This window comes from Populus alba, chromosome 6, assembly GCF_005239225.2.
Source record: "Populus alba chromosome 6, ASM523922v2, whole genome shotgun sequence".
NCBI classification, from domain to species: domain Eukaryota; kingdom Viridiplantae; phylum Streptophyta; class Magnoliopsida; order Malpighiales; family Salicaceae; genus Populus; species Populus alba.
The window spans coordinates 23,738,078-23,764,206 of record NC_133289.1 but is presented as its reverse complement, the minus strand read 5'-3'; the positions used below and the strand labels follow the sequence as shown (position 1 = coordinate 23,764,206).

General features: G+C 38.7%; 4 protein-coding genes and 1 pseudogene across 7 annotated transcripts; 3 read left to right on the top strand and 2 right to left on the bottom strand.

Moving 5' to 3' along the window:
* Nucleotides 1-763: 763 nt before the first annotated feature.
* Nucleotides 764-5,644, bottom strand: LOC118050164 (eukaryotic translation initiation factor 3 subunit B). Its single transcript, XM_035060408.2, has 11 exons — nucleotides 5,342-5,644; nucleotides 4,608-4,845; nucleotides 3,919-4,065; nucleotides 3,563-3,691; nucleotides 3,345-3,473; nucleotides 3,175-3,258; nucleotides 2,957-3,081; nucleotides 2,634-2,832; nucleotides 2,012-2,544; nucleotides 1,704-1,815; nucleotides 764-1,388 (listed from the first exon to the last, which is right to left on the bottom strand). The coding sequence occupies exons 1-11, from the start codon at nucleotides 5,458-5,460 to the stop codon at nucleotides 1,056-1,058; spliced, it is 2,148 nt and encodes a 715-aa protein (XP_034916299.1). The 5' UTR covers nucleotides 5,461-5,644; the 3' UTR covers nucleotides 764-1,055.
* Nucleotides 5,645-7,574: 1,930 nt separating this feature from the next.
* On the top strand, nucleotides 7,575-9,815 carry LOC118050165 (peroxidase 18). The gene is made up of 4 exons (XM_035060409.2): nucleotides 7,575-7,910; nucleotides 8,370-8,549; nucleotides 8,649-8,814; nucleotides 9,030-9,815. Exons 1-4 carry the CDS (start codon nucleotides 7,623-7,625, stop codon nucleotides 9,443-9,445), a joined length of 1,050 nt encoding a protein of 349 aa, XP_034916300.1. The 5' UTR covers nucleotides 7,575-7,622; the 3' UTR covers nucleotides 9,446-9,815.
* Nucleotides 9,816-10,262: 447 nt separating this feature from the next.
* LOC118050166 (protein TIC 55, chloroplastic) lies at nucleotides 10,263-12,915 on the top strand. Its single transcript, XM_035060410.2, has 3 exons — nucleotides 10,263-10,889; nucleotides 11,446-11,548; nucleotides 11,650-12,915. The coding sequence occupies exons 1-3, from the start codon at nucleotides 10,444-10,446 to the stop codon at nucleotides 12,766-12,768; spliced, it is 1,668 nt and encodes a 555-aa protein (XP_034916301.1). The 5' UTR covers nucleotides 10,263-10,443; the 3' UTR covers nucleotides 12,769-12,915.
* Nucleotides 12,916-13,526: 611 nt separating this feature from the next.
* LOC118050132 (uncharacterized) lies at nucleotides 13,527-16,510 on the bottom strand. 4 transcript variants are annotated; one of them, XM_073410048.1, is made up of 4 exons: nucleotides 16,224-16,510; nucleotides 14,850-15,170; nucleotides 14,273-14,734; nucleotides 13,527-14,105 (listed from the first exon to the last, which is right to left on the bottom strand). In XM_073410048.1, the coding sequence occupies exons 2-4, from the start codon at nucleotides 15,084-15,086 to the stop codon at nucleotides 13,752-13,754; spliced, it is 1,053 nt and encodes a 350-aa protein (XP_073266149.1). In that variant the 5' UTR covers nucleotides 15,087-15,170; nucleotides 16,224-16,510; the 3' UTR covers nucleotides 13,527-13,751. The 4 variants fall into 4 exon arrangements, with proteins under 4 accessions (XP_073266149.1, XP_073266150.1, XP_073266148.1 ...); XM_073410049.1 differs by having other exon boundaries at nucleotides 14,850-15,165; XM_073410047.1 differs by having other exon boundaries at nucleotides 14,850-15,114.
* Nucleotides 16,511-18,992: 2,482 nt separating this feature from the next.
* On the top strand, nucleotides 18,993-25,491 carry LOC118050133 (protein TIC 55, chloroplastic-like; annotated as a pseudogene).
* The last annotated feature ends 638 nt before the right edge of the window (nucleotides 25,492-26,129 follow it).

Below are 26,129 nucleotides of genomic sequence, written 5' to 3'. Positions count from 1 at the left end.
TTATGATGAGAACCAAGTAGACCAGAAATCAACAGCAAAAATAGAAGCGGAAATCCTAGCGAAAGCAGATGCAGCAGCGAAGTCTGTAGAACAGTCCCTAGCGTGAAGAGGATTTCTGGCAGCTGTAAGTCGACCACAAGGGGTGGATTCCTTGCTCAAGCTGGAGTGGCTGATGAAGGAAGTTTCTAAAAAGGAAAAAGAGAAGAAGATTCTAGATTTAAGAGGCTTTATATACGGCAGGGACAACATTGAAGCCGGCAACTCAACCTGGCAGAACCAGGTCTCTAAGCTGAGGAGTTCTGACTTCTCACTCGAGTTCTGAGTTCAAATTCGTTACGATTAGGGTTATCATTATTAGTTATTTTCCAGCGTGTAAAAAAACACCAGTAACTCTTTCAAATTAAGACCAAGATGATTTTTCACATTAACATGTCGAGGTCTTTACATGCGGTGTGGAGGTCTCTGCTGTATGCTTCAGCGACAGAAAGAATATCTCTAATGAAGTTCGGTAGACATCAAGAACTTTCTTTGAACCATAAGAAATTATCCAGCATTGACTCTGAATCAAAATGGTAAACTTTGAAGTTTAGCCTAATTAAGAAGTGAACATTACAAATTAACTAAGTACTGCCTAGAGCTTGCAGGATAAACCATCAGGTTTTTTCATGTACAGGTTACTTCTGACAACGCTAAGTGATATAATGATTAAAACGATGATATGCTAAAAGCATGGTCTTATAAACAAAATAAGATAGAAGCAAAATGGAAATGGGAAACTGAAGCACTAATAACTAACAAAATTGAGTATATCCAACAGGCTAGTTCCGTAATGAGAAGCATTTTAAAAATTAGGGATGCCCTTATCAGGACTAACCGGATTCAAGAAAAAAATAAAATAAAGATAAATACTCTACCAGAAAGATTAAAGGAACTCGGAACTTAAAGGTTGACCTGGAAGCCAAGCTTTTTTTTAGTATCTGCAAGGTTGCTTGAAGTAGAAAACAGGCTGAATAGGGGCGGAGATTTGAATATATGAATACCGATCACTCCTGTCCCTATTCAAAAGAAAGAATTTCCTCAGAAATATCTAGCAATTCTTCAACTTCAACTTCTTTTGCCTCGTACTCTTCCTCTTCATCACTAGCTTCTCCATCCCTTAGAACCTGCCTCTGCAATCTTTCCTCTTCATGCAACAGCTTCCACTCATTGACCCACTTGTACCATTCATCCTTCATCATCCTCCTCTTCTCACGGTCCTGTTCACTCAATTGTAAAGAAACATCCTGGTCCTCTGCCTCGTACTTCTTGCTATACTTCTTCAAGTTCTTAGCAATCTCTTCCTCCTTTTCAGGACTCAAGAGAGATGGTGGCCTTGGGCGCCACAAGAACTGTCACAAGTGATGGAAAATCAACAAGTGGACAAACAAGAATGATGCAAATCAAAGTTGATACTGACAGGAGATTAGCAGTGGCCAACAAGAATGGTCCAAAAGACAAAACGAAGATTATCCATTTTAGCAAGGGCATTGTAACATAATGTTTCACATTCTCAATCAATCAGGTGGCACTAACATATCATTGATACTAGTTATTGGAATAAAGACACCATCAAGGTGACGCTAAGATAGTGGTGGTATTTTCCGTGTCAATACCTCCAACCAATTAAAGTTGATTAAGGCCAATATTTCCACGATTGATCTTACCTGGAAGAAATGATCCTTCAGTGTCCGATAAAGTAGCTTTCCATTGAAAGACCAGATGTTGAAGCCATTTTCCATATCATTATGTACTGAAGTCACCAAAGTTGCAACATACCTGCAAACAAGGACAAATATCATAGCCATAGTACAAGTTTAGTAACAATGGATCAACTTGATTCAGGCTGTCAAGAAGGAAACGTATCTACCATTACAAATATGGATTAGTCCAATTTCATTTGCTTAAAAACAACAACATCATGTGCCCAAATAGCCACATGATTGATGCTGTCAAGCAATTTCTCAAAATTTACCTTCCAGTGGGATCCCATTCAATATCTGTTGCCATAAAATGCTCAGCTGTTGCCATTGTCTCAAGCTCATCAACATTGTAGAATTCCAACTGACCATTGAAACCTTTAAGTCCTGCAAGTATTAGGTAACGACCAGATGGGGACCAGAAAAGAGAATTTGCTTGTTTGCCCTTGAGAGTAGTTAGCTTTGAAACCCGGCCCGTGTTATGAGCAGTCCTCATTGAGTAAAAGCTTACATCTGGCCTTGGGCTGTCACCATGAACAACAGCAAACCTATGGCCCTTAGGCTCCCAAGCAAAGGCAATTATCTTATCGTTCTTATTGTCTAGCTCCAACACCTCAATTGGTATGTCCCGCTCTTTTATACGGAAAAGCTCAAATCCTGTGTACGTGCTTTTCTTGGTCTTTGTATACCTATCAACCTTTACAGCAAGGTAGTCACCATTACTCTGCCAGTACATCTTACAGTCACTGACACTGAAAAGGTTCTTTTGCCGCAACTCCTCTTTACCGGGAATTTGAATGAGGCTCACCTATGAATTCATACAGAACATAAGTAGATTTTTTTTTTATTTTATTTGCAAAATAAAATGACCCATCCATTTCACACCTAATTACTCACCCTGGCAGGTTGATTCCCGCCACCAAGTTCAGGAACAAAGAGAGCAAAAATAGGATCTGTTGGTGACCAAATGAAGTCCATCACATTTTCAGCTTTCAAGGACTTTTTGTCTACAAGGCTGAATGACTCTGTTTCATACACAGAGATCATGTTCTTCCCAATTTTGGCAAAATATTTGTCATCTTTCCCGCCACCCCACCTGGAAAAAATTAAATATTAAATCAGACCTCATGATCAATGATGAAAACGGACAAATTAATCATTAAAAAGAAAGGGGGAGAAGTTTTATCAGGATTGCAGATATCACGGGGAAAAAAACTCACCTGAAAACAGGCCATGAGACTCCTGCAACACCACCAGCTCCTCCAATAGAAAATTCATCAGCACTTCCCTTAAAGTCTCTCATTACTTTACCAGTTCTCACATCAAAAATATTTATCACAACCCTCTAAACACCAAGAACACATTAATCCCAGTGCCACAAAAAAGCAAACAGACAACACCACTAGGAGCAGAGAAATAGAAAACAAAAAAAACTCACATTAGCATCACGAGGATTACTTGGTTCATGGCTGCTGTAGGTTACCAAATATTTCTCACCGGGGGAAAAATCAATGAATTTAACCTACAGATGATATCAAGGTTGGAGATTGTTAAACAGGAAATCAAAATTCCATGTCAAATTGCAATGGGAGAGGGCAAAAAAAAGACCTGAGGATGAGCATAACGCATTAGCCGATTAAAGGTACTTTCACCACCCCAAACTGCAGCACCCTGCCTATGAACTGTTGCCAGGTAAGTCCCAAGCGGGGACCACTGCACAAAACTCTCAGTCCAATACTGTAAAGGCAAACGTGTATAGTCAGCGCAATTTCTAAGAGATGAGAAAAATGAAACTAGCCATTTTGGAAAGGAAAAAAAAAACTCACAGCACGCTTGTAAACAGGATCAGGCTTCAAATGTCTTGCATCATTCCAGAAAACGTCAGTGTCTGAGCCAGCACGAATCACAAACTGATCTCGAGCTTTTTCATCAGTGAGCCAATGTTGAAGATTTTCCTGTTTATGACACACGAATCACAGAATATTTTATACCAAGTAAATTCCACAAAGTTCAAAGCACTGTTTTTATGGCCTTAGTTGTTACAATTTTTTCTCTTGTTATTTTTATTTTGATAGGAACATAAGTTGATAAACTTTGCAGAGTATAGAAATCAGATCTTCCAACAATGAAGCTAGCAGAAAAGAAGATAGGTAAGGATGAGAAAAATGATTGAACTAATTACCCCGGGAACATATGGCCTGATCTCTGGTGGTGCCCACTCATCAGGAACTTTCATAAATCTATTGAAATCTTCAATCATGTTGACAGCAAAAATATGAGCTCTATCCAACTTGTACCCATTTGTCTTTTCCTTAGCTAGCTCAGCTTCCTGCAATCATAACAAAATGAATTGGAAACGAGTAAAAAACAAAACAAAAATGGCCATGGACCTTAGACTGGTTACTCACAAACCTAAAGGCTGTTTCGTCAGCAAATAACATTTAAAAAAAATAATAAAAAACTAGTTTTAATTATGACCTTAGCCAGCCCTTTCATTAGTCCAAGCAAAAGCCAACTGCTTGAGAAAGATTCCCTAAGTATGCTTTATATGGTATGCCATGCACACTACTTGCTACCTATCCAAGCATTCAACAGCCACAGGCCAAAACCAACCCTTACAATTAACATAGATGCCCAAAGTGTGCTCAATATAATATGCCAGGAGCAATACTCGCCACCTATACTACTTATATATTACACATTTCTACTGCAACATTATCACTATAGATATTTTGGGGAAGGCAATGCACAAAGCCATGTTTAACCATATGGATGCAAGAAAAGTAGAGTTTATAACAATCATCCAAAAATTCAAAGAAATGAAAGCAAATGGATGGATTAATACATATACACCAAGGGAAAAATGAGTACCTGAGGGGAATTGTACTCGATGAAACAGTAACCCAAAGATTTCCGAGTCCCAGGATCAACAGGCATCCAAAGGCCATCCTCCTTAATAACACCAATCTGACTATAAATCTTGTTGATAACTCCTTCAAGCTTATCAAACTTTTCTTTTGGAACAACCGGAAGATTATCAACTACAATAGTGTTCCCTAACCCATAGTCAAAATCCATCTGTTCTTCTTGATAGACATCCTCATCATCACTGCCCAAAAAAAAGTAAATTAAAGAGTCAGAATCAAAGCAAAAGTACATAGCGGTAATTTACTTTAAAAACATATATAATTTATTTTCCTTTATTATTATTTCTCATAAAACTAACAAATGTGGCAAGCATTTTTAACTATTTACCCAAACAGCGTTTCATTTCACTAATAATTACTATTTCTTTCTGGTATTGCCTCTTAAACCATAAAAATTACATTATTATTATAAATTTAACCTTCTCTTTCAAATATATAACCAGAAAAATTAAAACACAGCACACAGATTTTACAAGATCAATTATACATATAATTACTGTATTTTCACAAAAAAAATATTATAAATAAACAAAACACTAACAAATAATTCAGAAATTATATAAAAACAAGCTACATAAAATATTAATAATCTAATTTCCCTATATTTTCTAAGCAACCAAACAAAACTTAGCAAGACAGAAAAAAAAAGGTAAAATAACTTATCCTTTAAAAACTGACCTAATAACGCCAAAATCATCTCCAGGAGGAAGTTTAATTGAATCAATATCGATTAGCGAGAGATCTATGCCAGCCGCAGCGGCTCTCTCTTCTAGTTCAGTCAATGATATTTCTCCCATAGCTAAAAATCGTTTATCAATTTTCTCTCTCTAGAAACTAGAGAGAGAAACAACAATGAGGAGGTTTTGGAGGGAGAGAAACGGTAGGTTTGCACAGCTTACTGGAGAAGGAGGGGAAAAGAGTGAGATACGAGTCAGTCTGTAATTTAGGGTTTTTGCTTGATGAGATGAACGAGTGGAATCACGAATGTGCCATTAGAGATTTATTTATGTTGGGCTTTAGTGATTGGGCCTAGATGGATTGGGTCGAATTGGAAGAGAAGGAGAGCGGTAAAGCGGGAGCGGAGGCAATGTATCAAAACCGACCCTGAGTTTGACCAATTCTGTCGTTTTAGTCCTTTCGGTCATAAATATTTGTCGTTCTGGTATCTTTTAATTACTTAAATTGATCATGGAGATTCTTAAATTTTATGGAGTATATGAGTGATAATTGAGGTATTTGGCTAAGGTGGTGTGTGTGTGTGTGTATACTGGTGTTGTTATTTTGAATACAAGTCTTTAAATTCTTGAACAAATATCAGTGTAAATATGATAAGACTTTAGCTGAAACAACCTTGGGAATTTTCTAAAATGGATGTTGTTTTCACTCAATTATTTTTATGCTTACTGTGAAGATTAACAAATTAATTCAAATCTTTTTGTTTATACTGTTCAATTCACTGTAGTCTGGAAGCCGAAAGGTGTTTCATATCTCCTGATCCTGACACCAATATTTTCAGATCTGCAGGTTCTTTTGTTGGTAATAGTGAAGAAATTCCTATTGATGATGTGGATGAATTAGAAGAACTTGAAGAAGCTCATGATGGGATGCTGGAAATGAGTGTAATTCAGAAAGTCACACATTGGTAATGTCTTGTATTACCATTCATCTTTTCTTCACCAAAGCTTTATGATATATTTGCTTGGATGAATCATGCCTCATCCATGCCCATGGTGGTTTTTTCCGGTGATGCATGTACTTGATTTGCTCCGTTCCATTCATTGATCCCTTTTTATGAATATGAGGTAGGTACAGCTATTGTTCTTCACCGATGAAGCATCCAAAGAACGTGACCCAATCTTTTACCTCATGATGATGGAAAATGCATATGAACTGTGGCCAAACCTTTCCTGGTGACTAGGCTTGGCCTGGAATTGTGGCCTCCCATTGCCTGTAAACACAAGTTTTGGCCGCAGAGAGTTGGCATGTCAGCCATCACTGGAAACAATGGCCACCTGTTATCAAGAAGTCAGTCGTGAAGTCAACTGCCGGGGTCAATCAGGTTAACTTGTAATTGATCCATAAAGGACAAAGGCAATAGGTTTGTTGTTTCGTAATTCGATACTGCATGGGGAGAGGGAGAATATCGATAGCCCCCATCGTGTCCCCCTTGCAAGAGGGTGGCGGTTTATGCTTCGTCCTGCTTCACCGATGCTGGCTTATAAGTGTTTGTGGACCACAATTAGGTGCTTAAAAGGGAAAAACGAGCAGAAACAGAGCCCGTATTTAACCGAACTAGCAAAAATGGAAAATTGCTGGTTAGGATTATAGATATAAAACCTAACACAAGGGTTGACTGTTGAGCGGGTTAATCATGGATCATCTCGAACTTGTTTCTTAAAAATTGGATTTTTTTTCTTTGACCTGGTTCGGAAGAGAAAAAAGGGCAAACCTCAAAAAAAATAATAAATTCCAACTTATAAGAGATCTCAATTATATTTCTAACATATGATAATAAATTCTATATTATCAAAACAAGCCAGGTTTTGTAATTTTGGGAGATTGCTCTTAAAGGTTGGGGACTATCACGAGGTTCGCCAACAAGAAGACTCCGGTCAGTCAACTAGCAAGTATGGTGTGGAAGGTTTCTATAGTTGTGTGACAGGGTAGATGATTCTAATAAATTCTTGCATAGGAAGTGAGCTAAAATGTGAAGAAGATCTGCATGGACACAGACACCAATAAGCATGAGGGCATGTGAGAACTTAAATAGACAAGGAAGTTGAAAATTATCTTCCACTTCACTTTCTCTAATGCTGTAAGAGCGCCTTAAAGTCTAATGTCCCATCCACCTCCAGGCATCACCCAACAAAGTAAATGCAGCATTAAATGCAGGATACAATATCAATCTCTCACGGAAGTATCATTATCAAGAGCAAAACATAAGCATAACCGATGAGTGATGGCTGTGTGTGTGTGCAGTTTGCCTAAAAAAGCACTAAAAAATCTCCTCATGGAGACAAACTCTGTGCCCTCTTCTGCAAGACCTCATTTGTATAGCTTTCTGGCTCTTGTTCTCTTATATGTTGTTTCTTCTCCTTGTTCTGCTAGTCTCTTTTTCAACTTTTATGGAGCTTCATGCCCAGCTGCTGAACTTATTGTGTCAAACACAGTGAGATCAGCTTCCTCTTCTGACCCTACTATACCAGGGAAGCTAGTTCGTTTGGTTTTCCATGACTGCTTTGTAGAGGTGAGTCTTTCTCACCTGATGGGTGCTTAGTGTGTTATCTGAATTTGCCTCATGTGTGCCAGAAAACAGCATTTTGGATATGGCATTTCACTACTATATCCCCGCAAAGAATATATGATTGAAAACTGACACTGCTTGATGATTTAAAGCAAAAAAAAAAAAAAAAAAAAACTTTTTTTAGAGTAGCCATGGAGATTGAGCTATTGCAGTATACATCTGTCATTGAGTGTATTGTGAAGAGGCCTAATAGTCTCACCACCGCACTCGTTGAGTGTATTGTGATTTGTATGCTTTATCTGCTTGTTTTAAATCATCAAGGGCTCCTTCATAGGATTCTCCTTTTGCGATCTGATAGTATTAATTGATTTATCAGCACCCCAGAATAACTGGAATCATATTCTTATACCATGTAATTGGTGGCTACTCCTCAATTCGAGTTAGTTTTTGTTATGTTTACAGGGTTGTGATGCATCTGTGCTGCTGCAAGGAAACGGGACGGAGAGAAGCGATCCAGGGAACAGGTCTCTAGGAGGGTTTCAAGTTATTGATTCAGCTAAAAGAAATCTTGAAATCTTCTGTCCAGGAACTGTTTCTTGTGCTGATGTTGTCGCTTTAGCAGCTAGAGATGCTGTTGCAATTGTAATATCTCTTATTGCCTTGTTGGTACTACATATTATTCCTTGTCCATTTCTATGCTTCCTGTGATTGGTTATTGATTAATGAAGAATATGAAAACAGAGTGGTGGACCTCAGCTTCAGATTCCAACTGGTAGGAGAGATGGGATGGTATCTGCAGCTGCAAATGTGAGACCTAATATCATAGACACAACTTTTACAATGAATGAGATGATCAACATCTTCACAGCTAAAGGATTATCCCTTGAAGACCTTGTTGTGCTATCAGGTATGTGACAACGAGTCCAAAACTTTGTTAGAACACTCCATAGCTAGAATGGTAGCTTCTGACATCAACCTAACAACTAACCGAGTAGAGGATGATCGGAGATTGCGTTTGACGTGCTGTACCGAGCTCATGAACCATGGATATCGACTGATTGTTGTCACATCCAGAAGACCTGTTGATGAAAAAAAACTAAAATAAATGGTTTTGCTTTGCAGGAGCTCACACTATAGGATCAGCTCATTGCAGCGCGTTCAGAGATAGGTTCCAAGAGAACTCCAAGGGGAAGCTGACACTCATCGACTCATCTCTAGACAAGAAATATGCGAATGAGCTAACGCAAAGATGTCCAGCGGATGCAAGCGTTTCAATAACAGTTGTTAATGATCCTGAAACATCCTCATCATTTGATAACCAGTACTACAGAAACCTTGTAGCCCGCAAAGGCCTTTTCCAATCAGATTCTGTTCTTTTAGACGACAACAGGACGAGGAATCTAGTAGAAGATTTAGCAAATGATCAAGGAAGGTTCTTTGAGAGTTGGAGCCAGTCATTTCTTAAGCTAACCAGCATTGGAGTGAAAACAGGTGAGGAAGGGGAAATTCGACAATCTTGTTCAATGACGAATGGATGAAGGAGGAGGATTTTGCCGGCAAGCTTCATTTCAGCCCTCTCGTTGTTATATATGGTGGAATCTACATGTCAAGGATGGATCAAAGTACATATGCATAACATATTTTAATTTTTTTTTTTAATATATATTTTCATTCAAATCAAGAGATTATTTATAAGAAAAACTGAATAAATCTTTTTTTTTATTTAAAAATTATATTGTTTAAATATGTGCCCTGACCTGTAAAGGACATGTATAATGGGAGTGTGAATGTGATGGTAACTCCATACAATTTTATAACACTTTAAATTAAAAGTGAGGTGTTAAGATATATCATTTTTAGCATAAAATATATAATTGTTATGGCCTAATTTTTGGCCCAAACCCAAACCCAGCTATTTGGATGGGCTCGGGTTGAAGTCCTAGCCTAGATGCTTGGTGTCCGCCCAATATTTTTCTTGATGGGCTTGGAATACCACCCAGCTAAGCCCCAAAAAATATTACTTCTTAGGTCTTGATATTCTTTTAAGCACAAAAACATATTTTATATTTTTTTTTCTCTCTCATTAATACTAATATCATCATCTCCTAGTAATACTAAATTAACTCCCTATTACAGAATTTCATGGTATAAGAGGCTTTAAATTTGTGTATGGGAAATTCATAGTTTCCTATTAAAAATTTGTGAGGAGTTTAGATGGAGAATTCAATTGAGAATTTCTATAAACACTCAGATCCAATTGAAATAAAAAAATTCTTTGTAGATTCAATTTGAGTTATAGTTTTTCCTAAGAAACTGCTCAGTTTAACTGTCACTATGATACCTACCGTTGACTACTGTCTGGTACCATTGTGTGGTAAGGGTTGGTGCAAGCATCTTGCAAGCAACGTCATGTCTTTCACTTTGACACTCATCAATTCTTCTTCTCCCTTCTCCGCATGACTCCATTTTCTCTACTTTGTTCTCCACCTCTCTCACTGTCTCTTCCCCTAGAGTAACAGAACCACCTGCATGCATCATGGCTTCACCTATCCTTAAATTCCCATTTCTCTCTCACACCACTTCCCTCTCGAAGCCTCTCGCCTTTTATCCCCTCTCCCTCACTCCTAAACCAAGAAAAACCTTGAGGCCAATACATGTAAAGCAGCAGCAAGGGTCTATTAAGTGCCATGCAGTTACAGATCTTACAAGTAGTAATACCGTACCTTCATCAATTGAGGATCAGAGTAAAGGAGAGGATAATGATGATCACTTAGTGCTTGTGGGTCCTTCTAGCGAGGAGGAAAGGAGGGGAGAAAGAGAGGTGGCAGACTATGATTGGACAGAAGAGTGGTACCCACTTTATCTTACCAAGGATGTACCAGATGATGCTCCTTTAGGCCTAACTGTGTTTGATAAGCAGGTAGTGTTGTATAAAGATGGACAGGGTGAACTTCGCTGTTTTGAAGATAGATGTCCCCACAGGTAATAAATCTTATCACATGTATGTTTCAAGTTTTCTTGTCTTGTGTTGAGTACTAGAAGTTGGATCTTGCTTTGATTTCACATCCAAGAAAAGGGCATTCGGGTTCTTTTCTTAGTTTCTTGTTTTGATGTTCTTGTTGTGATTTCTCTTGTTTGGTTTTAGGATTTTGCTGGATATATAGTGAAATTAGCTGGAAATTCTTGCTGGGAGTTTAAGCAGTGGTTTAGGTTTGGGATTAGATTATTTGCATGATTAAAAGAAGTTTTTGATTAATTAAATAAACTGCTGCACATTTGAACATCTATAAACCGTGAACTAAGTGTTGCGTGTGTGGTCTGTTGAAATTGAATATATGGGGATGCTGTATTGCTAATGGTAAGGAACAGAAATTCTTGAACTTTGATTGATCATCTGCATTTGATGGCAAAGATTTCTCTGCTCTATGGCGTTAGTCGAACTCAAAATTTCTGTGGGAAACACTGGCGAAATGATAGAGATCTTAAGATGTGGGCTGTACAAGTGACAAAACCTTGAACTTGGCTCTACTTGATTTAGGTTAGCTAAACTATCAGAAGGTCAGTTGATAGATGGAAGACTGGAATGCCTATATCATGGTTGGCAATTTGAGGGGGAGGGCAACTGTGTCAAGATACCTCAGGTCTGTTTTCATTAAATGTGCTGAGTTTCCATTGCATGATATACCCACCTTGTCTTTCCTCATGTCCTAGCTAATGATGGCAGTGAATTTCTTCGCTACAGCTCCCTGCAAATGCTAAAATTCCTCAGTCAGCTTGTGTCAAAACCTATGAGGTGAGGGAATCCCAAGGAGTTGTGTGGGTGTGGATGTCCTTGAAATCACAACCAAACATAAATAAACTACCCTGGTTCGAGAACTTTGCCAGGCCAGGTTTCAAAGATTCTTCCGCCGTCCATGAGCTTCCCTACGATCACTCCATACTTCTTGAAAACCTGATGGATCCAGCACATATTCCAATCTCACACGATAGGACAGACCTGTCAGCAAAAAGGGAAAATGCCCAGCCACTACGTTTTGAGGTGACTGAACGTACTGACCGGGGATTTGCAGGCTGGTGGGGTGGGGGAGATGCTCAAACATTGCCAAACTTCTTACGGTTTGAAGCCCCTTGTGTCCTATCCAATAACCGAGAATTCATTGATGGCAAGGGGGTGAAACAGTACTTCTCGGGCCTCTTCCTATGCAGACCAACTGGACAAGGAAAATCCATGCTTATTGTGAGATTTGGAGGAACATCGATGCCTCAAATAGCAAATTGGATCCCCGAATGGTTCTTTCATCAGAGGGGATGCACAGTCTTCGAGCAAGATATGGGATTTCTGTCATCCCAGAATGAAGTTTTAATGAAAGAAAAGGTCCCAACAAAGAAATTGTATCTCAATTTAAGGTCTTCAGATACATGGGTAGCAGAATACAGGAAATGGATGGACAAAACTGGACATGGAATGCCTTACCATTTCGGGCACAGCACCATTTCTTTACCCGAATTACCAGCTGTTGTAGAACATGCACCAGCTGGTCTTGTTGCTGGAGTTTCAGCTTCTTTCCCAGCTAAGGGTGGCACTGGGACGATGCATGCTCCCAATTTGGGCAATCGATATTTTCGCCATGTAATTCATTGCAAGGGATGCAGTGGTGCTCTCAAAGCTTTCAATACTTGGAAAAAAGCTCTTTCTGCCATTTCTCTTGCATTGACTGCATTAGCTATTCTAGTGTCTGGAAGGCAGTGGAAAGCCGCCCTCTTAGTTTCAACAAGCTTATGCTTGGTCGGAGTTTACGCATGCTCAACTCTTATCAAAATGAGCACAACAAACTTCATAAGAACACATAGGAGATTCTGAGCCAGCAAACCGTAAACATCTAGTATGTTTCTGTAGTTTTAGCACAGGAAGATTATAGAACTACATTTACAACCTTGTATAGTTCTATCAAGTAAATTATAGGTGTTTTGCCCTGTTTTCTTGTAATTAAGTTACTGTATTTTTACCTTTTTTGCTTGTTTTTCTAAAACTCAAGTACATTCAGTGCATATAAATTCTCACAAGAAGCAAAAATGAAGAACATAATGAGAGTTGTTATCAGAATTCTCAACTCCAAAGCATCCAGTAGACTCGTAACCTGAACATGTCTCTGTGAAAAACAACGTAAAGCTACGTGAGAGGAAGATGTGTGGTCAGGTAACCAGAAAAAAACTAGATAATGGGATATTGATGGGATTGATGTTAAACGAAAGAACACTCGACAAGCCTTTCAGTTATTGGCACAATCAGTGATTTCATACCCAGCGGTTTCGCTTAGGAAATACAAATCCAGACTGAAATCAAGAGAATCATGAAGGCTTTTACATAATATAATAGGTTTAGGCATATAATAACTTAACAATAAAAATCTGCTTTGATCCCAGCTTAGAGGCATCGCTATCACCACCAACAGCAGGCATGGCGCAATTCACAGTCCAATAACTTATCAATATCAGTCAGCGCACAAATAATGTTAATCAATCCATTCAAAAACAGAGAAATTCTTTGTAGAATACTGTTAAGCTTAGCTTAACAAGATTGAAGAAATAGAAGAAAAAACAGAGAAGGAGAGGAAGAGATTTCAGAAAAAAGGAATTCTTATTATTCTCTGTGTGCCTTATAAGTCATCTGCTTTCCCTTTTTATAACCTCATGTCATGTATGACATGCTTACTAACAGATAACGACTAACTGAATCTAACTCACCCCACGTGCCAATTATTCTGTTAGCAGTAACAGAATAATTGTAACCGTTATTATTCCAGTTGTAACAAATACTCTACTACACCAAGCTCAACCAATGGTTCATGTGCGGCACTTGATTATCCTAAAAATCAGCACGCACAACGCAAACATAAAAGGTAACAAACACATCTTTATTGGATTCTGTTGATTCTTCCGAGTATAAATATACCCCATGGTGGAGTTAAAGCATTGCCATACAGCAGCTGCAAGTCCAAAATACTCCAGGAGACCACCAAAGGGTTGGCTACTCTGAACTCCTTCCTTTCGTGCCTTAAAAATGAAATCAAGGCTGGAAAAAAACAAAGCGAGAAATGCTATCACCATGCCCGTCAACGCGTGCCCCACCTGATCAAAAACTGCAGACATGGCCTCTAGAAGTACGCTGGTGATTAACAAAGCCCACTCTGTTGTTTCCTGCAACAAAAAATTTAAAACAAATATAATTATAAAATTTTTAGATGCTTTTTTTTTTTTTTTTTTTTTTTGTAAATTAGAAGAATGGAGCAATGTAGCATCACATTACCCAAGGTCATTAGCTCTGCATATTAAAGAAAGGAACAAGGAGAGTTGTAGAATTCAACCTCATTGCTTTGAGCTTGAGCAGATTGCTGTAATCTCGACTCACCTTTCCCTTCAGATTGGTTTTGAGCCTCCAAGCCAGGAATAAAAGGAGAATGCAGGGCAGGAGTAGTAATAGTAATAGTAGTAGGAGGAGGAGGAGTAGGCGGGGCAGGAGGAGTAGTAGTAGTAGGAGGAGGAGGAGTAGGCGGGGCAGGAATAGGAATAGTAATAGTAGTAGTAAGAGGAAGGGCAGGAGGAAGAGGAGGCGGGTCAATAGTAGGAATAGTAGTAGTAATAGTAGTACGAAGAGAAATAAGATAACGACGAGAAGGACAAGGACAACAAAGACGAAGCTGGGCAAGAGTAGGAGTAGGAGTAGGCTCATCTTTCACTTTAGATTGGTTTTGAGCCTCCGAGCCATTTTCAACGGGTGGCACATGAGGAGCCTTGTGGTCCGAGGTGTGTCTGGGTGGTGTCCCCCTCTGTAAGGACCCAAAACAACATGTTGTTTGAAACTTAGAATTTCAAAAAATTGATCCATAAACACAATTGAGATGGTGATGAAATGAGGAGTAAATGGGAGTTCTAGAATCCAACCGCATTGTGTTTATACTGAGGAGGAGGAAGCTCGAGACACTTGGCAACACGAGGAGGAAGCTCGACAGGAGGAGGAGGAGGAGGACGCTCGACAAGAGGAGGAGGAAGCTCGCCAGGAGGAGCACGTTGAGGCGGGGGTAACAAACTCTCTTCGTTGCTCTGGACTGCACGTCTGCGAAGTTCGGAGGTAGAGATCCTTATACTTCCTCTACTCCTGGGGCTTGTCTGATTGTCCATTCCTCTAGCTTGTGACCAGGATATCTACCTAATAGCTTGTGTCCGGGATGAGAGGTTTAAAATCTGTCAGCCTATGGACCTTTTCTGCCAGATCAGGCATGCAGCTTACAATTAGAAATCAGAGGAAGAACTGAAAACGTAAAAAGAGATAGTAACAAAGGAACATTTAGAGGATAGAATATTAAGGTTCTCTAGCAATATCTACCAAGTTATCTGCTTGAAAAAGCCATTCAACAAGGAAAACATGAAATTGTTCTTCTATTTGATATCAGTTTCAAAATTCTAAACAAATATTACAGCATCAAGTTTAGTCATCTTCAAATTTGAATGCCCAAAAATCTGTCGATAACAAGTGACTTGCTCATACAATAACATGTATTCCATATCTCAAGCACCAATGCTAGGCCTATTTGAAAACCACATAAATAACCATATGTAATAGAAACAGAACGTCAAACTGACAGAGAAAACATGGTGATGCAGCAAGCACTTAAGCCGTAGAAAGGAGAATGAAAGCCCATACATTAAACAATAAACACACACACGAGTAAACATTATGCCCTTGTTTTTGAAGGTTCAGACGCTTAAAAGAAACAAAGACGGGCAAGCGAACATACACCCTTATTTGTGGAGGTTCGCACGATAATGACTAAACACTACATGCAGAAATACCTCGTAAACAATCTTTGTTCAATACCCCACGAATTTATTGACAGAGACAAATTATTGGCATCATGCAGAAATATTCCCCCAAATAATTCAGGCGAGACTTACTCATCTCTGATAAAATGCAACATCTAATGACGCAATATATATGTCTCAACCCAGAAAAACACCCCCCCCCCTCTTTACTGCTTGAAGAACAAATCCAGATGGCTTTTTTATATATAATAATCAAATTTTATTGATGATTACAGAACTCCATTAAATATATGAAGTTCTGCCTGAAAAACGTTGAAGGGAGACATACAAGAAAGAAAACGATATACATGATAGAAAAGATAAACAGTTCGCAAAAGAAAATAACTAACACGGGAAAATGCAGAAGCCACATATAGATGACTGGAAACGAAGAAAACACCATATAAATGCAAGAAATAAGAAGAAAAAAAGGATCATAGAGCATAACGATGATACCTCGATCGGTGCGTGCTTTGAGAGAGACGATGTTAGCGCAGCCTGAAGAGTGGAGACTGTCCTGTAATGCAAAGAGAGGGAGGGAGATGATAGTTACCCGTGATCTTCACTTCATTAATCAGCCTCCGTCCAGGGTTTAAGAGAGAAAGAAAACCAAATTTCTATAGCCAAAGAACCGCTTCGTGGAGCAACTGAACTGGGATTAAGAAAGCCTGGTGACATGAAAATAAATAAGCACGCGGTTTTGCTTCTGCTTGGAAATGCCAAGGAAATTTCTTAGAAATTCAGGATCAAAAGCAATCTTGCTCTTAATTATTTAACAGCGCTATCTTGTATACTATTATCAAATATAATTTTATTTTAATTTTTTTTCCTTATTTCCTTTGTCTTCGTTTTGGTTTCTCCAACACAGTAATCAAATACTATTCTGAAAAACAACATAAAATAAACACGCTTATTATGCTTTCAAATAACTTAAAAAATAATTCAAAGACAAAAAAGCAACTTGACACCAAAAAACTGTGAAGCCAACACCTAAATCAATGGGAGAAATTGAAGCCATTCTTTACCGTTCAGTCAAAAATGGTAGGCACCATTTCGGTGCAAGCCTTGTATGTATTACAGGAGGGAAGAAAAATAAAGTAAAAAAGAAAAAATAATCCATCAAAATTATAAAAGTATTTATAAAAGAGTAAATAATGTTTTTTTTCTAATAATAAAGAGGTTTTATTTCTTTTCCTATTAATTAATAAAAAAATTATAATTCTTACATTACTTAATAAAAAAAAATTTATACTTATCTATGAAAATAGCTAAATTAAATAAAATATATAAATTTTTATATTTTATATTTTATTTTATTCTATTCTTTATATTTTATCTTGTCAGGTGCGTGGCAGTATCCTAACAAAACCTTAACGACATCAAAAATACTTTTTTAGACAATATAACGGTGAAATGACACCTCTTTAGAACTTCTCTCATCAATTGTACTGAAAAGAGGTTTGACTTGCTCCTAAGTCCTCACGCGTGAGAGTGGAGAATGTAACAAGTACTGTGCATATATTAGTATTCGTATCCGTATTCTTAAGATATATAGATCATGGAAAGATGAAGGAGAATGCTGCTTAGTTTAGTTGATACTTGATAGCATGCTTTCCCTTTTAGTTGTTTACACTACGATTAATAGTTGTATGAAGTCATGATTAAGAACATTAACAAATTTATGTGGTAGGGCTAGCATAAGGTTTCTAAGCAGTCAGCTGAGTATGTCATAGCTAAATAGGTATTTGATACAAACTGGTTATATAAATGGTCTAGCGAATATTTTTATGGAATAATAGAACATAGTTAGGTTTAAAAAAAAAAAAAAGGATTGGCTGTGCTGGACAAGTATAGTGGCTAAAGAATACCATAATTTTTTATTCAACAGTTGAATTTTACTTATTTTTACAGAAGATTCTTGAGATCCAATTCTAAAAGGTAGCCCTTTAGTGGCTAATCCGCTACATGGATTTCCCAAAATTAGGCTGTAAATATCTTGTTTTGTCAAATTTCCTTTATTTCCTCGGATTTCTTATGTTATTTCGGCTTTATGTTTTAGAATTTTGATATTGTTACCTAGTCTAGGTTGGTATTTTCCAGGCTATAAATGATATTGTAAACCTTTTTAGGAGGAGAACAATAGATTGTTAATTTAGGATGCAAGCTTGCATCCCTTTTCGCTCACCAAATCTATATTTTCTGTGATTGTTTTACTATCTTTGAGCTTCATCCTGCATCATATGCCTTGTCATTTCGGACACAGCATGATTTCTTTGCCCCAAGTACCTGCTGTTGTAGAACATTCACTAGCTGGTCTTGTTGCTGGAGCTTTAGCTTCTTCACCGGCGAAAGGTGGGATATGTTTGAACGATGCAAGCACCCTATGTGTTTAACCGATATTTCAGACACGTAATTCATCGCAAGGGATGCACTATTGCAGTCAAAAGCTTCTAGGCTTGGAAAAAATCCCTCTCTGCAATTTCTCTTGCATTGACTGCCGTGACCATTCTAGCATCAGGAAGGCAATGGAAGATCTTTCTCTTAGTATCAGCAAGTTCGTGCTTAGCTGGAGCTTATGCATGCTCAGCTTCTATTGCAAATATTGAATTACAAACTTCATAAGAACGCACAGTAGATTAATTGTAAGTAGCAAAAGATTGCACTTCTTGTAAGTTTCTATAATTTCATGTCAGGAAAATACATGAAAGCTTCATAGGTTCTCAAGATCTATCATGCTTTGGTGTAATGAACCAATATTGTACACAATATGATAGCTTTTGAGAATAAATCTCCAGAAATTTTACAGTGGTTCAAATTATTATATTTGAGAATCAATTGCTATATATAGCATGTTAGCAATAATATTTAATCACTAAAATATAACAACAGATAGCAACGAGTTTTTAAGTTTAAAACATATGGAAGCATCCATTCTCGCTAGTAGAGACCTGCGGTGTGTTTCATGAACTTGGATTACAGGAGACTTGCTTTTTGACTCCAAGAAATAGACTGTCGGATCTTTATTTTCCAAACTTGTCGTTTCTTGGACACTTCAAAGCAGACTCGGAAACATGCAGCAACGACTTTTCGCAAGATTTTTTGGGTCAAGAGCATCTTTTTTTCATGGAATATTCACCTAAAATTAATTTATAAAACTCTCATATAATGATATGCCCACCTTGTCTTTCCTCATGTCCTAGCTAATGATGGCAGTGAATTTCTTCGCTACAGCTTCCTGCAAATGCTAAAATTCCTCAGTCAGCTTGTGTCAAAACCTATGAGGTGAGGGAATCCCAAGGAGTTGCGTGGGTGTGGATGTCCTCGAAATCACAACCAAACATAAATAAACTACCCTGGTTCGAGAACTTTGCCAGGCCAGGTTTCAAAGATTCTTCCGCCGTCCACGAGCTTCCCTACGATCACTCCATACTTCTGGAAAACCTGATGGATCCAGCACATATTCCAATCTCACACGATAGGACAGACCTGTCAGCAGAAAGGGAAAATGCCCAGCCACTACGTTTTGAGGTGACTGAACGTACTGACCGGGGATTTGCAGGCTGGTGGGGTGGGGGGATGCTCAAGCATTGCCAAACTTCTTACGGTTTGAAGCCCCTTGTGTCCTATCCAATAACCGAGAATTCATTGATGGCAAGGGGTGATGGGGTTATTCCAGAACTCAATCATACATAATTTACGTGGTTCGGCAACTTATCTATTCCACAGAGCTACATGTTTGTATTAAACACTCAAAGGAAACAATACAAACAAAGAGGAGGAGAAAACGCTTCTTAACTCAACTCTACACCCAAGCTCTCTCTTCTCTTCTATTCTCTCCGTGTTTGTTCACTCTGCAACTCTTCTATTCTAACTTCTCTTCACAAAGCACATACATAGATATACAATGATTTATGCCCACCGTTGCCTCCACTTTGTGTTTAGTGGAGATTAGGTATTCCCACTAAGTACATAATGAAGGTGGGACATTGTTTGTCTCCATAATGCTAACAATCTCCCACTTGAAGACAAACAATGAAATTATCTTTTATCCTTGAAGATCAACTGAAGTTTTGCACAACTTCAGTTTATCAAGTGTAACTCCTTTGGTTAACATGTCAGTTGGATTCTTGCTTCCACAAACCTTTTCTAGCATTAGTTGTTCGTCATCTAGCAGTTGTCGGATGAAGTGATATTTGATCTGAATATGCTTAGTCCTGGAGTGAAATGCTGGATTCTTGGCAAGGAAGATTGCACTTTGACTATCGCTATACAAAGTACCCTTTCCATTCAACTTGCCCAATTCTTTCAGGAAACTCTGCAACCATACTATCTCTTTTGCAAATTCTGAGACTGCAACATATTCAGCTTCTATTGTTGAAAGAGCGACGATCTTTTGCAAGGTAGAACTCCAGGAAACAGCAGTACCTCCTAGAGTATATACATATCTTGTAATGCTTTTTCTGCTATCAACATCTCCTGCTAGATCAGCGTCTACAAAACCTTCAAGTTTTAAAGCACCGGCTGTGAAACTGAGACAAGTTTCCGATGAACCTTTTAAGTACCTCATGATCCATTTTACCGCCTCCCAATGCTGCTTTCCAGGATTGCTCATATATCGGCTTACAACTCCTACTGCATGGGCAATGTCTGGTATGGTGCAGACCATAACATACATCAAAGAGCCAATAGCTGAGGCGTATGGAATCTTATCCATATATCCACATTCTAGCTCAGTTTTTGGTGACTGATCTTTGCTGAGCTTGAAATGATTCCTCAGTAGTGTACTTACTGGTTTAACATTATCCATACTAAACTTGTTGAGAACCTTCTTGACATACTCTATTTGTGAAAGCTTTAGTATGCCTTTGTCTTTATCTCTAATGATTCTCATGCCAAGTATTTGTTTAGCAGCTCCTAGATCCTTCATTTCAAACTGTTTTGACAATTGATGTTTCAGCTTATCAATCTCCTCAATGCTGGATCCTGCAATCAACAAATCATCCACATATAATAGTAGAATGATGTAGGAGTTGTCAAAATGTTTGACATAGCAATAATGATCAGCTTGACATCTTGTGTACCCCGAACTGCACATGAAGTTGTCAAACTTCTTGTACCACTGTCTTGGAGCTTGCTTCAAACCGTATATGCTTTTTTGTAGCTTGCAGACTTGATTCTCTTTTCCTTGCATTACAAACCCCTCTAGCTGTTGCATGTAAATGTCTTCCTCCAAATCACCATGAAGGAATGTTGTTTTTACATCTAATTGTTCAAGATGTAAATTTTTTGCAGCTATTATCCCTAGAACAACTCTGATTGTTGTGCGCTTCACAACTAGAGAAAATATCTCAGAGTAGTCAATCCCTTTCTTTTGTTGAAACCCTTTTACAACAAGTCTTGCCTTGAACCGTTTGCTTCCGTCATGCTCAGTCTTCACTCTGTAAACCCACTTATTTTGAAAGGCCTTCTTTCCTTCAAGTAATGTTGTTAGCTCCCAAGTCTTGTTCTTCAACAACGAACTCATCTCATCCTTCATGGCTAACTACCACTTGCTTGAGTTTCCATCTTGTAAGGATTCTTCATAAGTTAGCGGTTCACCACCATCTGTCAGCAAAATATAATTCAGTAAAAGTGTGAACCGTTGTGGGGGCTTTATCGTCCTCGAAGACCTGTGAACAACTGGTTCAATTGGCTCTGCATCTTCTTGTGTAGTAGTGGGCACAGATGTGCTTGAATCTTCTTGTAAAGACTCTTGATTGTTGTTCTGCTTAGTAACATCGGGAAGCCCTTCTAATCTTATGAATTCAGATCTTTATGGACTTGTATCTGAATCAACCATCTCTGTGTTCTACACTTGATCTATCTCTGTCTTTGTACAAAACTTTCTCATTGAAGATCACGTTCCTGCTTCTGATAATCTTTCTATTCTGATCATCCCAGAACCGAAATCAAAATTCTTCATCACCATAGCCAATGAAGAAACATTTCTTGGATTTGGCATCTAACTTGTTGCGAGCATCATAATCTATGTGAACATAGGAAACACACCCAAAGACCTTCAAATGAGAGAGTTGTACCTCTTTTCCTCTCCATACTTCCTCGGGCATCTGAATTCCAAAGGAAATGATGGTCCATGGTTGATCAAGTAAACTGCGGTATGAACTGCGTCAGCCCAGAATGTTTGAGGTAACCCTGAATGCAACCTCATGCTTCTAGCTCATTCATTGATGGTCCTGTTCATCCGTTCAGCAACATCATTCTGTTGCGGTGTGCCTGGAACGATCTTTTCCATTCTGATACCATTGATAGCACAATACTCCTTGAAGCCTCCATCAATGTATTCTCCTTCATTATCAGATCTCAAGCATTTCAACTTTAGACCTGATTCAGTTTCAACCATAGCCTTCCATTTCTTGAATGTTTCAAACATATCAGATTTATTTTTCAGAAAATAGACCCATACCTTCCTGCTGAAATCATCAATGAAAGTCACATAATACCGAGAACCTCCAAGAGATGCTACTGGAGACGGTCCCCATAAATCTGTGAGTACCAGTTCTAGCTTTCTTGGTCTTAAGGTCCTGCCAACCTTCAAGAAACTGAGCTTCTTCTGTTTTCCAAGAACACAGCTTTCACAAATGTCTAGATCGAATTTTTTAACTCTGGCAGCTTTCCCTTCGATTGAAGTATCTTCATCCCCTTTCGACTCATATGGCCAAGTCTACAATGCCATAGTCGTGCTTGATTTTCTGCTTCAGTAAAGGCAATGATGTCTGCAAATCTTGTGGTCATATACATGGTGCCGATTTTCTTTCCACGAGCTAAAACCATCGTTCCCTTTGATACTTTCCACATACCTCCAGCAAAAAGTATTGAATGACCACTATCTCCTATACCCACAATATTCAGTGGTTGTCCATCGGCTAGATAGACTACACCGTGATCTCCTCCAACATAATTTTGCAACATTTCATGGTATGATGTATAGTGGAATGAAGCACCAGAATCAAGAATCCAATCATCAATTTGACTTTGTACAGCAAGAATTAAAGCATCTTGTACCTCATCTGTGGTAGCGTTTGTAGAGTCAGCTTCAGGTTTCTTCGGTTTTGTGCAATTCCTCATGAAATGACCAGGTTTGCCACAATTCCAACATTCAACCTGCTTTCTGGATCCAAACTTGCTTTTACTTATGTATCTTGATTTTGATCTACCTCTAGATAAGCCTCTATCTTGTCTTCTCCCTCGACTATTGATGTTAAGAGCTGATCCTGAACTTGAACTTTCACCTGAGTCTTTCCTTCGCACTTCTTCAGCCAAAATCAAGTCTCGAATGTCATCATATTTCAGTTTGGATTTTCCAGCTGAGTTGCTCACGGCTGTCCTCATGCCTTCCCAACTGCTTAGAAGTGACACTAGCAAAATGAGTGCACGAATCTCATCATCAAACTCAATCTCAACATATGATAATTGATTTGTGATGGTATTAAAGTTGTTGAGGTGTTGTGTAACAGAAGTGTTTTCAACCATCTTCAAGTTGAACAACTTTTTCATCAGGTGCACTTTATTATTTGTTGATGGCTTCTCATACATCCCAGACAAGGCTTCCATCAATCTTGCAGTGGATTTTTCCTTCGTAACATTGTGAGCAACTCTTCTTGATAAGGATAGCCGGATAATGCCCAGAACTTGTCTATCAAGAAGTAGCCAATCTTCTTCTTATATGTTTTCTGGTTTGCTCCCCAACAAGGAAAGAATAAGTTTCTTCTCATATAGATAATTCTCAATTTGCATTTTCAAGTATCCAAAATCTGTTCCGTCAAATTTTTCAATTCCAACAGCCTTAATTGCATCTGCCATTTTTAAAATTTTTCCGATGTGAATCTGCCAAATCGGACCTTACGGATGTGTCCGAAACGACCAAAAAAATTGGAAATGACACTGAGATCACCCCAATCAGACTTCGGATGGATCAGATTTTAGCAGTCAAAGTTTTGGATTAACGGACGGTGCAGATGTAGCCGCGTGTCAGCAAGAGTACGCCTACGTCGCACCGGATCAAAACTCAGCAGCGGTGCAGATGATGCCACATGTCAGCAGATAACGCTCGTGTCGCACCTGATCAAAACTCATCAACGGTGAAGATGTAGCCACGTGTCAGAAGATTAACGCCTGAGTCGCATCGGATCAAACAATCATCCACGATGCAGATGTAGCCACGTGTCAGAATATTAGCGTCTGCGGCGCACCGGATCAAAACGCAGGGTGATGATGTGGCAAGACGACATGGTAGGATGGTGTGGCCGTGACCGTACAGATGTGATGTTGTGGCGGGTCAACCCGACCCGTTTTGCAAAAGCCAGGCGAAGAAGGAACGTGTCACGCGTATGACACGTTGGTGCGCGTGGGCAATCTGGACGTCGGTTCTTCGCCGAGGTTTCACCAGTGAAGTCTTCCGGTTGTCCTATACACTATGGTATGTTCAAAAACACGTTTTGAGAACTTTGATTTTTGAGTTTGGATCAAACACCTTCTTTTTCAAGAACAAGCTCTGATACCAGTTGTTGGGGTTATTCCAGAACTCAGTCACACACAATTTATGTGGTTCGGCAACTTGCCTACTCCACGGAGCTACTGGTTTGTATTAAACACTCAAAGGAAACAATACAAACAAAGAGGAGGAGAAAACGCTTCTCAACTCAACTCTACACTCAAGTTCTCTCTACTGCTCTCTCTTCTCTTTTGTTCTCTCCGTGTTTGTTCACTCTGCAACTCTTCTATTCTAACTTCTCTTCACAAAGCACATACATAGATATACAAGGATGAGTGAAGGGCATAAATCATGCCATGATTTATGCCCACCGTTGCCTCCACTTTGTGTTTAATAAAGATTAGGTATTCCCACTAAGCACATAGTGGAGGTGGGGCATTGCTTGTCTCCATAATGCTAACAAGGGGGTGAAACAGTACTTCTCTGGCCACTTCCTATGCAGACCAACTGGACAAGGAAAATCCATGCTTATTGTGAGATTTGGAGGAGCAGCGATGCCTCAAATAGCAAATTGGATCCCCGAATGGTTCTTTCATCAGAGGGGATGCAGACCAACTGCACAGTCTTCGAACAAGATATGGGATTTTTGTCATCCCAGAACGAAGTTTTAATGAAAGAAAAGGTCCCAACAAAGAAATTGTATCTCAATTTAAGATCTTCAGATACATGGGTAGCAGAATACAGGAAATGGATGGACAAAACTAGACATGGAATGCCTTACCATTTCGGGCACAACACCATTTCTTTACCCGGATTACCAGCTGTTGTAGAACATGCACCAGCTGGTCTTGTTGCTGGAGTTTCAGCTTCTTTCCCAGCTAAGGGTGGCACTGGGACGATGCATGCTCCCAATTTGGCCAATCGATATTTTCGCCATGTAATTCATTGCAAAGGATGCAGTGGTGCTCTCAAAGCTTTCAATACTTGGAAAAAAGCTCTCTCTGCCATTTCTCTTGCATTGACTGCATTAGCTATTCTAGTGTTTGGAAGGCAGTGGAAAGCCGCCCTCTTAGTTTCAACAAGCTTATGCTTGGCCGGAGTTTACGCATGCTCAACTCTTATCCAAATAAGCACAACAAACTTCATAAGAACACATAGGAGATTCTGAGCCAGCAAACTGTAAACATCTAGTATGTTTATGTAGTTTTACCACAGGAAGATTAAACAACTACATTTACAACCTTGTATAGTTCTATCGAGTAAATTATAGGTGTTTTGCCCTGTTTTCTTGTCATTAAGTTACTGTATTTTCATCTTTTTTGCTTGTTTTTCTAAAACTCAAGTACATTCAGTGCATATAAATTCTCCCAAGAAACAAAAATGAAGAACATAATGAGAGTTGTTATCAGAATTCTCAACTCCAAAGCATCCAGTAGACTCTTAACCTGACCTTGTCTCGGTGAAGTGAAATGTAAAGCTACGTGAGAGGAAGATGTGTGGCAGGAAAAACTGATAAAATCAAGAAAATCATGAAAAACCAAATGATGGGATATTGATGGTATGGATGTTAAACAAAAGAACACTTGACAAGCCTTTCAGTTATTGGCACAATCAGTGATTTCATACCCAGCGGTTTCGCTTAGGAAATACAAATCCAGACTAAAATCAAGAGAATCATGAAAGCTTTTACATGATATAATAGGTTTACGAATATCCGCATATAATGAATAATATAAATTATATTTAGGATTTTATTTAAAAACTTAAATTATCAAATTGATATGGTTCTTTAACATGGTATCAGAGCCTTCATAACCAAGTGGTCACGAGTTTGAATCTCACAACCCTTATTTATTTGGTAAAAATTAAGT